The sequence below is a fragment of the Microtus pennsylvanicus genome, chromosome 2 (genome assembly GCF_037038515.1).
Source record: "Microtus pennsylvanicus isolate mMicPen1 chromosome 2, mMicPen1.hap1, whole genome shotgun sequence".
Classification (NCBI taxonomy): Eukaryota; Metazoa; Chordata; class Mammalia; order Rodentia; family Cricetidae; genus Microtus; species Microtus pennsylvanicus.
The window spans coordinates 24,873,319-24,885,823 of record NC_134580.1 but is presented as its reverse complement, the minus strand read 5'-3'; the positions used below and the strand labels follow the sequence as shown (position 1 = coordinate 24,885,823).

The following is a 12,505-nucleotide window of genomic DNA, read 5'->3' as shown; positions in this document are numbered from 1 at the left end:
CCTCCATCCTCCACCCTCCATCCCACCCTCCATCCCCCACCCTCCATCCCCCACCCTCCATCCCACCCTCCATCCCACCCTCCATCCCCCACCCTCCATCCCCCACCCTCCATCCCCACCCTCCATCCCCCACCCTCCATCCCCCACCCTCCATCCCCCACCCTCCATCCTACCCTCCATCCCCCACCCTCCATCCCACCCTCCATCCCACCCTCCATCCCCCACCCTCCATCCCCCACCCTCCATCCCACCCTCCATCCCCCACCCTCCATCCCACCCTCCATCCCACCCTCCATCCCACCCTCCATCCCCACCCTCCATCCCCACCCTCCATCCCACCCTCCATCCCACCCTCCATCCCCCACCCTCCATCCCCCACCCTTTATCCCACCCTGTCTCAGCTCTCCTAGGGGTGTACTACCACACTGCCTTCCTGTGGACTCACCTTTGATGTTCTTTCAGAGAGGACTAAAGGACAGTTTACAAATCCCCATGTTTTCTCTTTTTAGCCCACTGTTATCAGATTCTCTCTACACAGAGATCGTTACCCATACAGTCTTAAGTCCAGAAGAAAGATGCAATATGCTGCCCATTCCCATTCTGAGATGTCCCTTAGCACAGGGCACTGAGTTCCCTGTTCAGTCTTTATCTTTCCTATGTAACTGACTCACGGCTGAATTTTGAAGTGCCTGTATCTATGTATGCATGCCTTGTTCTTCCCTGCCGGTCCCAAACTTAGAAGATTTAGGTATATTAAAGATATCTGATATCCCATTGGGGAGGAACAAGGTGTGTATGCATAGAGACAGGCACTTCAGAATATATATAGATTGAGTTGAGTCATCAGTGTTCAGTGACTTCAAGCGTGTCCTTCCCAGTGCTCCTGTATTCTAGACTCGCCATGACACCTCCGTTGTCTGCCAGCCTGACTGGCTGCGGTGACTGGCACGAACCACACAGGTTGGAGAGTCACTAGGCACTTGGGCTTTAAGGGTCATCCCATCCCTGGTGTACGCCTGACTGAGAGCTAGAACCCGCCACCACCTCAGCAGAGGCCTTGAATACTCGAGATGGGCAGAGCCCAGTGTGTCCCTGAGGCTTGGCGGTGAAGCACCAGGACCCAGACAGCAGACGTGGGGTCAGGTTCTAGCTCTTATTCAATCTCTGGGACTAAAAGAAAAACACTTGAATTTTTTTGTAACATAGGAAATCAAAACAATCACAAATATTTTTTTTTCAAAATTCCACTCTCCAGGTGAGAACTGGATACTCTTTTTATATTTGTTTTTGTTTTGTTCTCTTTAATGAAAAACTTTTTTGTTTCATTTTACATACCAACCCCAGTTCTCCCTCCTACCCTTCTCCTACCCCCCCCACGTCCCCACCTTCCCACTCCCCATCCAGTTCTCAGAGGGGGTAAGGCCTCTCTTGGGGAGTCAACAAAGTCTGGCATGCCAATTTGAGGCAGGGTCAAGCCCCTCTCCCCTGTATCAAGGCTGCACAAGGTATCCCACCCTAGGGAATGGGCTCCAAAAAGCCAGTTCATGTACCCAGATCAAGTTCTGGTCCCACTGCCAGCCCCCCCCAACAGATCAAGCCACATAATGTCCCCCACCAGCTGTCAGTCCATGGCTGTGAGCTCCCACTAGCTTGGATCAGCTGTCTCTGGTTTTCCCCATCATGACCTTCACCCCTCTACCCCTCAAATGATCTGGAAGCACGCTGGTGAGTAATCCAGGGCTAGCTGCCTCGAAGTCCCCATTTGTTTTGTTAAAGAATTACTCTAAACCACATCATTCACGTCATTGCAGGGGGCCAGCTGAGCTGTTCAGGGAATACTAGCCTAAGAGGAGAGAACTCAAGCTAATCTCTGGTTCAGGTTGAACTCTGACCCTTTGAATCAGCAAAAAAAAAAAAAAAGTTTTTTTTTTAATTCTTGCTCTTTGTTTTTAGCCGATCACAGAAAAAAATGCAGATGGTTTCCAACATTTCCTTCTTCGCCATGTTTGTCATGTACTTCCTGACCGCCATCTTTGGGTACTTGACATTCTATGGTAAGTTATTTCCACTCGTGTGTACCTGTCTGTGTTTAAAGATAGCAGGGAAAACCAGCACTGAAGTAGCTTCGCATTGAAGCCAGAGAGTGCCGCACAGGGCCAATGCCTTCCGTTTTGTTTCATCTTGGCTTTTCCTCATAGCAGACAGCGATGGTTCCTCCCACACTCGTTCAGGCCGCCTGCTAGAATAATCAGTGGAAAATAATATCAGTTATTTTCCTGTGGAGCTTTTTCTTCTTCAGGGAGATTGCCTTTAAGAAAGATGCCATCTTAGGAACATCTAAAACGACATCACAGAAGGCTTTCCTACTTGATACTGAAAATTGGGTCAGATTCCATTAATAGAAAAGAGAGAGAGAGAGAGAGATGCTGGAAGTGGGAAAAGGCCCAGCCCACACTCATGACACCCAGCGTTAATTAAAAATAAAGCAGCTAATTGTTCGCCGGAACTTGGTGCCCTTCAAAGACGGGAACAAGTGAGAGCTGAGAGAGAAAGTGTGTCCCGTTTGTGCTGCTGACCCTGTTGGGAGAGTTTGTGCCTTTTCCGTTCATCCGATGACCCTGCAGCTCCGCTTAAGCCTTCCATGACTGTCACAGTTTGAGAACTATTTAAGTAGATTTTACCATCTTTTTTTCTTAAATGCTTCTTTAGGATTCCCCCCTCACCATAAAACTAAGTAAAATTTAAACACATTTACAGATTAATTCAGCTTGGAGAAAGGGTGTTGATTTCATAAGCAATGGGGGACGGCATTTCCAAGCTCATTCATTTTTATAGAAATGCTGTCAGCAGGGTCGTGCATCTCAGGGCTGGTGGGTGAAGGCAGAGAGAAGAGAGCTACCAGTCAAGGCCCGGGTTACCTTGCTCAAGTTACGAGTCTTCTTTGTAAGTTCATTTTGTCATCTGTAGTAGAACACTGGGTCCTTTTATATCAGGTATTTAAAGATGGCTACGCATTTTGAGTAAAGAAAATTAGATCTAATGAGATTTTTATTACAACCTCTGGTCTTGTTTTAGAAACGGACACCAAGGTCTTTGAGACTGGCTGCAGTCTGAATTCCTTGCCCACCGCCTTGAGACAGGTGCAGTGAGGGAGGCCCCGAAACAGAGTCTTGAGGGGTAGGCACTTGTCAAAAGAGTGAGCGTTTGCTCGCCCTTCCGAGGCTTCCATTGCAGCATCGTCAGCCTTTGAGATAACGCTTTCTACAGTTGTAAGTTGAGGAAAATCAAAGGAGCCCTCACACTAAAGACTGTTTTGGGAGAGCAATGAACGTAACCAGGAAGGGTTCTTTCCTGAAGGTGGCTGAGTTGGCTTACCCTCTGCTGCTTGGTCCCGGAAGTTGTGTTACAGGGTGCAAGTTGGAAGGAGAGGTGTTTGTGTGGCCCATAGTTCCTGCAGGAAGACGGGCAGTGTTTGGGATGAGCTCCCAGTGTGGAAAGTCAGGCACAGAGGGCTTTAGGCTTCCTCCGTGTGTGTGTGTGTGTGTGTGTGTGTGTGTGTGTGTGTGAGAGAGAGAGAGGGGGGGGGAGGGAGAGAGAGAGAGAGAGAGAGAGAGAGAGAGAGAGAGAGAGAGAGAGATGAAGCTTTCCACACTGGGCAGTGGTGACTTTAGATCCCTTTTAGCTAACGGTGCATGTGCAATTACAGCACACACACACACACACACACACACACACACGAGCATCTCTTTGGGTTTGCAGATTATTGTAATGGACTTCGGAACCTTGCCTCCGTTGCTCTTTATGGAGTCTTGTTTGCAATGCTCCTTTAAAAACCCTCTGACTCCCCTTCATTTCAGAAAAGGTGCAGTCAGACCTCCTTCACAAGTACCAGAGCAGAGATGACATCCTTATCTTGACTGTGCGGCTGGCTGTCATCGTGGCTGTCATCCTCACCGTACCCGTGTTGTTTTTCACAGTAAGTAAAGGACCTCACAGTCACAGGAGAAACACTGGCCTTGGGACTTTCATTCTGACCACAGGATCCTGTTCCCAGAGAAGGTCTGCCACAGGCGGCTTTTCTGGTCATCGACTTGTACCTCGGCCCAAGTCTCTGCCTCTTAGGCAGCAAGTGGAAGTGGGATTCAGACGTTAGTGTAGCTTGTAGGGGCTGACTCTGCATTCTGACCTCCCACCGTCCTCTTTGTAGAAGAATATAGATAGAGCGGTTGCACCCCTGTCTTACCTGACCACAGAGACCACCCAAGTGGAAATTACCCCACCCAAAGGGAAGCCACCTCTAAGTTTGCTGAGCATTGAGAAGAAGTCTTGGCAAATACCATACGCTAGTAAATGTCTGAGTTCATCTGTTGAGAGTGGAGGGTCAGCGAACGCCCGGAGCCCTTGGCCATTTCTGCTTCCCCCGCCCCCTGCAGGTCCGCTCATCACTCTTTGAACTGGCCAAGAAGACAAAGTTCAACTTGTGCCGCCACGTCTGGGTGACCATCGTACTCTTGGTGATCATCAACTTGTTGGTGATCTTTATTCCCTCCATGAAGGATATTTTTGGAGTTGTAGGTATGGTTTTATAGTTGTCCTGAAGCATACAGAAGCTATTTATGCTTAACACTCGGAAATGGCGGCCCTCAACAATTGCTCTCTTCATCTGCAGGAGTGACGTCGGCCAATATGCTCATCTTCATTCTTCCTTCGTCTCTCTACCTAAGAATCACAAACCAGGATGGAGATAAAGGCACTCAAAGAATTTGGGTATGTCTGCTGCCAGCCACTCTAATTTTTCTGATTAGTTTCCCAGCTAAACTTGCCGGTAAACAGTCTCCTAACAGAACTTTCAGTTGCAGTGAAGGGTGTGTCAGTCCTTTAGATTTCCCCTTAGGAGACCCAAAGCCCTTTCCGTCCTCACGGTTGCTTTTCCAGTGTGGCTCTGACTGGGCCTTGCCTGTGTTCTCACCCAGGGCACGGCTGGCTGGAAAGTGGATGTTTCCAGCCCTGTGTCTCTGTAGAGTAGTGCCTTGTCTTTAGCAAGATGGGAAGTCAATGAGGACTCAGAAGCCTTTGATGCTATCTACCGTCCCCCGATGATTTATGACCACGTGACTCCCTTGCACAGCTCAGGACAAGGCAATGCTGTTACACACCAAATATTGGGAGTTAGCGTAGGGAGGCTTTGTTCTGATGGCAGGTGATGTGGATTCGGAGCTGCCTTTCTAGGTCAGGACGGTTGTTTGTAGATCTGGTGACGTTCAAGGGCACCTTGAGAGTGCCGTGCTTGGACAGTGAGGGGAGCAGGAGAGACTTGGTCCTGTCTGGGGTATCTTTTTGCTTGGCCTCAGAGAAGACCTCTCAGCCACCTCCCAGGTAGTGTAGGCACTGCGGTCACATGTATCACCTTCATCTATGGACACAGGGGAGAGTGGCAAGCAAGAGTCCGTTCACCGTGCACTTTGGACTGGGGTCATTAATGCTGGTAGAACTCTACTTCCCCAAGAGAATTATCCTCAAAGCCATGAGTCCCAGATCCTCTAGCCCCGTACAGGGAGTTCTCACAGGGCAGTGAAACCCACTCATACTAAAGCTATAAATAGCAGAGTCCCCACGAGTTCCCTAGGCTTCTCCAGTCCTTGCTCCCACAATAAAACTGGAGTCTCTCAAAGGGCACTAGACAGGAGCTCTGTTTGAGCAGGGACAGCAGAGTGTTAGACCCACTAGCCCACCATTTACAACGCTTTCCTTAGCCGTTTCCCCGTTTTCAGGCCAGCCCCTGGCTCTCAAGAGCACTCCGCCCCTGCACAGTTTGTCATGAAGGCCAAGCTAATGTATCCCAGGTGCTGGACTGTCTGATCCACTTGTGCCCTTCACCAACCTTTCAAGCAACTGAGTTTTGCCTTGCTGTCAATCCACTGAGATCAAATGAACACGTAGGACATGCTTACAAATAGAAACATTTGCTTCTCAGTAGCAATGCTGGTTGATAGGTAATAGCCTCGATCTATTTCCAAACTTTTTTTTTAGTTGTAATTTTTTTTTAAGTAGGGTCTCACTCTGTAAACATGGCTGGCTTGGAACTCCTATATAGACCGGGCTAACCTGGAACCCGCAGAGATCTGCCTGCCTCTGCCTCCCAAGGGCTGAGACGAAAGGCGTGTATCCCCACACCCAGTTCATTAGGTTGTAATCCTTTTAAAGAGGAAATCATAAGGGAGACTCAGTCATTTGTGCCATGGACACACCCAAGGTGACCCAGAAGCCAAAGTGTAAAATGCAGAGGACCAGGGCCGTTTTCTGTTTGCCCATCCTGGCAGGACCACATTCACCCAGTTTAGAAGAGTCTGAAAAGTTCAGCCGTGGTTGTAATGGACTCCAAACACCACGGGACACAGAGGAGGGGGCAGAGCGTTCCACTCTTCCTCCAGGGACCTGAGGGAAGTGCCGGGTACATTTGAAATAACCCACGTTTCATTGCTGCAGGCGGCCCTTTTCCTGGCGCTGGGGGTGTTGTTCTCCCTGATCAGCATCCCGCTGGTCATCTATGACTGGGCTTGCTCGTCCAGCCACGACGAAGGCCACTGAGACCGGCAAAGGAAAGCCAGCACCTGCCCCCGCCCGCCCAGCCAGTCACCCATCAGCAACTCTTCGCCACTTCTTTTGCAAGTTTACAGACAGACGGATATGCACATGACAACACCCGGGCTGTGACACAGAGACCCGCTCTGGAACCACTCGTGTCCTCCTGGGATTGTGGATTTTATCTCTCCCAGGTTTCATGCAGTCATCTTTCCCTCTCGTTACGTGTTGTGGCTCCTTCTCAGTCCCTTAGAACTCTGAAAACACCATCATCGGGTGTATTTATTTGTCAGACACCGGGTTCTGAAACCGTTTTCCTACTGACGTCCCCGCTCACGCTATCTGTATCTTTTTAGAAAAGAAAATAATCTTAAATTGTATATATTTATTTTGCTTTACAGAAAAAAAAGGGTTTCAGGAAAAAAAAAGGTTTCGTAAATACTTTGCCTATTTTGGTTAACATAGCACACAGGGGTAATCCTTTGAGAGACAGGTTGCCTGCCATTGCTGCATCTGAGCATGCCCAGTATTTGAGGCGGCTCTGGTACCCAGCATGGGCTGTCTTGGACCTGCTGGTACTCCATCCTGCTTCCACATGGAGCTAGTCCCTGGGAGTGTCTGTGGCTGGGCAGGGGTGGGCATGGCACTTGTGGAAATATATTGAAATGCGCATTTGGGAGAGCTCACAAGGGAAGCTTTGTTTTCCCCCTTGGCATCTGATGTCATGGGTAACTCTAGGCTGAATCACCTGCTTGGGGTCCCCTGGCTCTCACAGTGATGAATGAGACTGCCCCAAACGCCTAAGGAAACACTCCTGGTGCAGATGCCATCGGTCTACACCCGCATCACTGAAGGGGCAGGGGGCGTGTGTGATGTGTTGGTTTATGAGCCCGGCAGCGTTTAGTCATGTCCACCAGCTTTTTGCAACAGAGAATAATGTGTACCTAAGGATGGCCTGTCTTAGGTCGTCCTCTTTTATATTGGGTACTTTACTTTAGGGGAGTCTTTAAAAGACTTGTTTTATATCTATAAATCTAGGTTATTACAAATACAAGCGTTTTGTACCTTAAATAAGCCTCATTTCTATTCTCCGTTACCTCTCCATCCAATCTTGAAGGTGAATCTTCTGAGATAGTCTTTTTGGAAAACTTCTGAAGTCACGGTGTCCCCTCTTGCCCGAGCTGGGGAGGACAAGAGGCCCTTCCCCATCTGTGTTTCTTCCTGTTATCCCTCTACTACCTGTTCCATGTGACCCATGCAAGAGGGCAGAGTCTCCTATGTTCTCCCTAGCACCTCCCAAGGGGACCAGAAAGAAATGACAAGGAGACTGAAAACTACAAGAGCTTTGGACATGGCAGCTAGGGAGCCCAGAGCAGCGTGTCCTGCTGGTGGCCATACCTGTGGCTGGCCATACCTGTGGCTGGCCATACCTGCGGATGGTCATGGCTTATTTACAGTAGGAAGTGCACATGCTGTGAGCACAGTGTGCCCCCAGGGCTTGTTTGCAGCCAGATGTATTCTGGTTGAATTCTCAGATACAAAAATGCACTGTGCACAGATTTCTTACCTAGAAACAGGTAGGATCTAACAGAGAGTTGGCAGAGGACCCAGACGCTTAGCTGTAGACTCTTTCTGCTGACTAAAGTCCCCAAAGCTCTTCAGGAATCTCATGAGAGTCTCACAGAGATGTCCCTTTGTACAGTCGGGTCCCTTAGATAAGGTAGGTGTCCAAGGGCCTGCCACCATCCTCCTGGGAAAGAAGGAATCATCACCTTGGTACAGTATCACATCATCACCTTGGTACAGTGCTTCAGAGTCTGTTGGCCTCGAGCTCAGACAACTGAACTCCGGGGCCTAGATAGGAAAAGGGTAAAACCCACAGCCACCTCTGCCCTTTGTGGAAATGTTCTCCACGTCACAGGGAATGATGGAAAATTTGTAGCTTGTTCGGCACTGTTTAAAAATGTATCGGCACTGTTTAAAATGTATCGACTCAGTTTGCAAACCGTCCAGCCCTTTGTTTTCCTCCTTATTCTGTAACCATCCTTCATCCTTTTTACATTCACAAAGTGAATTCAAACGCTCTCGTTAACTCTGGGATGTGCTGTGATTTTGGATCTCTGGATTTCATGTGTTGGTAAAAATACTGTATTATTTACAGTATATTTATTTGCAGGAAGCACATTGTAGTTGATGTCTGTGATGTGTGTTTTATTTTAAAGCTCCTTTATGTACGGCCCCGAGTTTGTTGGACTGTAATAGACCCTACTGTCATTCATCAGGTACCACAGATTAATTCCATGGTTTCTGTGGTATTTCCTGTATACTGTTCTTACCCTTGTTCAGAATAATGAACTGGTAGCCAAAACATACCTGTATCACAGATGTTAGGTAGGATTCAACAGTACAATCAAATGCAATAGACATTTTCCTGCTAAATTAGTATACCTGAGAGTAGTAAACCTTAGCTGTGGGAAGCGGTATTTTCCATTGGCGCATAGGATCTCCATACTGTTGGCCAGAGCCAGTATCATACAATGTCCTCTGGCCATTGTAACACAGAATACTGTTGATTCCTAGCTTAGTGTTGCTGGTTAGAAGTCGGGTTAGCAGAATGTGCAAAAAGAAAACCCATCTTTTAGGCATGGACAGGCAGCCCCCAGGTCAGAGGGAGAACATATCCCAAAGTGTTGTAACCTGGAAAGGGTTTTCTGTGACTGGGTTGTATGTGATGATTTGGCCCTCAAAGCAGCGGGGAAAGACTGCCAAACCTAGAGTTGGGAATAGTGCAACGGGACTGCAGAAGACAAATCCCCAGATAGAACTGGGGGGCGGGGGTGGATTCAGACTGACCAAGAGTAAGCCATGGCCTGTTGTTGTGGAATCTAGGTTTCATCTCTGCCACAGTGTCTGCTGGACACTGCGTTTGGGGTTCCTGCAACATTAGAGGAACTAAGTTCAGAAACGGGCTGGTAGGGTAGTGATAAAGGAGGAAGAGGGATTCCTTAGCTACCACCTTTTGTCTTCTCCAAAACCACCAAACTTGGCCTGGCTGCTTCTGGTTCTGTGGCCTTTTTCTCCTAGAGTTTGCCTCCTTCTTGGCCACTAACATCATATCTCCTTGCAGGAGAGCCATCTTTGAGAGCAGCACACGACACTTTTAATGTCTTCTGTCTCAACCATGATTTAGCTGCTCAGTAATCAGACGCAAAAGAAGTCGACATCTACTTTCTTTCTTGTATGTTTATGGACCATATTGAGAAATGTAACGGCGCCATTGGGGTGGGTTGCAGATAACCAAGGTCTGCGGTAAGATGTCTCAGTGTTTCAGAGGATACCTCCAACGATTATGCCAAGAATTCTGGAGTTCAGCTTAAGCCCCCAAGCTGGTGTTTTTCAAATTGTGCCGCCTCCTCCCCCCACCAGCAAGCAGCATGGACCGCATCTGCAGACACATCAGAATGCCAATCCTCCGTGTTGCCAGATGCCGTGGACGACGTAACCTGTTCTCTGCAAGTCTCAGGTCTAGACTCCAGGTGATACCAGCCGCATCGAGTTTGGGAGCCACTCTTGAGCCAATCACATGTCAATCACAGCTCAGAAGATCGTTCCCGGGGTGAGGAATTAGAGCCAAGACTCAGAAAGGGAAGGAAAGAACCCCAGCCAGTGTCTCTGAAAATGAAGGAGACATCTTGCGTGAGACCCCTACCTGTGTCCCCTCCTGCTGGAAGGGCAGGAGTAAAACTCAGGGTGCCTGCACTTTAGGGGAAATGGCCTAAGGCACTAACATATTTTCTTACAGTTGTGAAGACACCAAATTGAGACTTTACAAAATGTAGGTAAATTTAAATGCCTTATTAGAATGCAACTCCACGGGTATTGCTGAGTTTCTAGGAGTTGGTTCTCCAAGAGGACTGTGTTCGTGGTTGGCTAGAGAGCCGGCCTGCTAGGTGCAAGGCCCTGGTGAAGTTCAGTCCTGGCATTGGAAAAATATAAAATATCTGTACAATAAGTAGTCTAGTGAAAGGTCTGCACTACTGTGGGAGCTGCCAGGGGCTATGAAGGAAGAGCAGAGCCCAGCCTGTCTCTGGTGCATGGTGTGAGGTGGCATTGTTTATCAGAATAGGGCAGAGGTGGTTAGTATCATATGCATGGTCTATGCCTTCGGGCAAAGCCTCCGTTCATTCATCAAGGGGATAGGCTTTAAGAATGGCATTGCCAGGTGGTGGTGGAGCACTCGGGAGGCAGAGGCAGGTGGATCTCTGTGAGTTCGAGACCAGCCTGGTCTACAGAGCGAGTTCCAGGACAGGTTCCAAAGCTACACAGAGAAACCCTGTCTTGAAAAATCAAAAGAAACAACAAAGAATAGCATTGCCTGTTCAGGGGAACATCTGGGCACTCAGAAAAAGAAGTCACACTGCCATCTTGCAATTTAATCAGTGGTTTCCTCTCAGGGGGGCAGATCTGAGAATCTTGCAATGGGACATGCTTCTCTAAAATGCAATGGGTTACTGATAATAATCAAAGACTTTGGGGTTGTGGGTGATAACTGAAAATAATGCTAAACCTAAAGGGGTGGGTTCTTGAAGAATAATGCAAAATTGGCATGAATGCAGATGTCTTTCTTAGGGTTCCCCCGAGGAAGAACTATAAAGCACTGGGCCTATCTGTACAGGCTTGAAGAATCTATGCAGCTGAGGCTCACTTTAGGAATCCTTCCTTTGTATGTAAATATGTTGTAAATACATAGGAGGCTGTATATTTTTGCAGTTGTTGATCCACATGGAAATAGAGGTCACTAGTCCCTGCACATAAGAAATATACATTCTCAGAGATGTTAGTGGTTTTGTTTTGGAATTAGAAGAATTTTACCTTCTCTCCCATAGTTCTGTCAATGTAAACCTGGAGCCTAAAACCTTAATTGTTTGGAAAAAGAAGTGTTGAGAAATAACTGCTTCGATTTCATATGCTGCTGTTAAGATCTGTTATTTAGATGATACAAATAAGGACAACTTAGAAGAAAATCATTGTCATATAGAAAAAGACTTGCCCAAAATGAGAAGCTGTTTCTTCATAATGTTCGTTCATGGTTAACATTGATGCTATTGCATAGGATTTAAGAAAACAGAAGTTAGGGAGGGTTTTTTTGTTTTTTTTTCTTCTTCCAAAATGGAATTATCTTTTCCCAGACTTTGGGATCCTTGAGGGGAGGGCCGAATATTCTTATGAGCACAGATTTGAAGGAAAACATCCTGTTATTTAGGATTTTGAAGGTCTTGCATGTTTGCCTTTTAGTGTTGATGCCAACATAGACTGTCTTGTCTGCCCCCCCCATCACTTGAAACTTAACCATTGGTACCTAATACAGTCTCTAGAGTCCAATGTGTCTTAGACTCTCTCTGACTCAGTACATGTAGCAAACCACTGTTTTATTAATGTAAAATCTTGTAAATGATTTCTGGTGGGCATCCAAAGTGAGCCACAAGTCACCAAACTTTGCTGTCAACTGTCGATCTTGAGAAGTTGGGATTGTTTATTTGTTTTTCAGGGTGTGGTATAAATAAGAAAGTGTGGGAAGCTATGTTCTATAAAGGCAGTGTTAACATAGTTTTCAAACATTAAAAATGTGAATTAAAAGTACCTGTGCGTCTTGTGTGATTCTCCAGGCAGCCGTGATGAAAGGGCAGCAGTGCTGTGCACGCTGGTGAGTTCCTGGAGGAGGGCTTGATCACACAGCGTGGTTCTAGATCATGTGTGTGCTGGTGAGTTCCTGGAGGAGGGCTTGGTCACACCGCGTGGTTCTAGATCATGTGTGTGCTGGTGAGTTCCTGGAGGAGGGCTTGGTCACACCGCGTGGTTCTAGATCATGTGTGTGCTGGTGAGTTCCTGGAGGAGGGCTTGGTCACACCGCGTGGTTCTAGAT

The 12,505-nt window shown here is 47.6% G+C and overlaps 1 protein-coding gene across 6 annotated transcripts in view; it reads left to right on the top strand.

Moving 5' to 3' along the window:
* The window catches only part of Slc38a1 (solute carrier family 38 member 1), a 94,474-nt gene extending 82,252 nt beyond the window's left edge, over positions 1 to 12,222 (top strand). For all 6 annotated transcript variants that reach the window (XM_075960468.1, XM_075960473.1, XM_075960472.1 and 3 more), the window contains 5 exons: positions 1,954 to 2,054; positions 3,858 to 3,976; positions 4,434 to 4,575; positions 4,670 to 4,767; positions 6,487 to 12,222. In XM_075960468.1, coding sequence (XP_075816583.1) covers positions 1,954 to 2,054; positions 3,858 to 3,976; positions 4,434 to 4,575; positions 4,670 to 4,767; positions 6,487 to 6,588 — 562 coding nt within the window. In that variant the 3' untranslated portion in view covers positions 6,589 to 12,222. The remainder of the gene's footprint in view (positions 1 to 1,953; positions 2,055 to 3,857; positions 3,977 to 4,433; positions 4,576 to 4,669; positions 4,768 to 6,486) is intronic.
* The last annotated feature ends 283 nt before the right edge of the window (positions 12,223 to 12,505 follow it).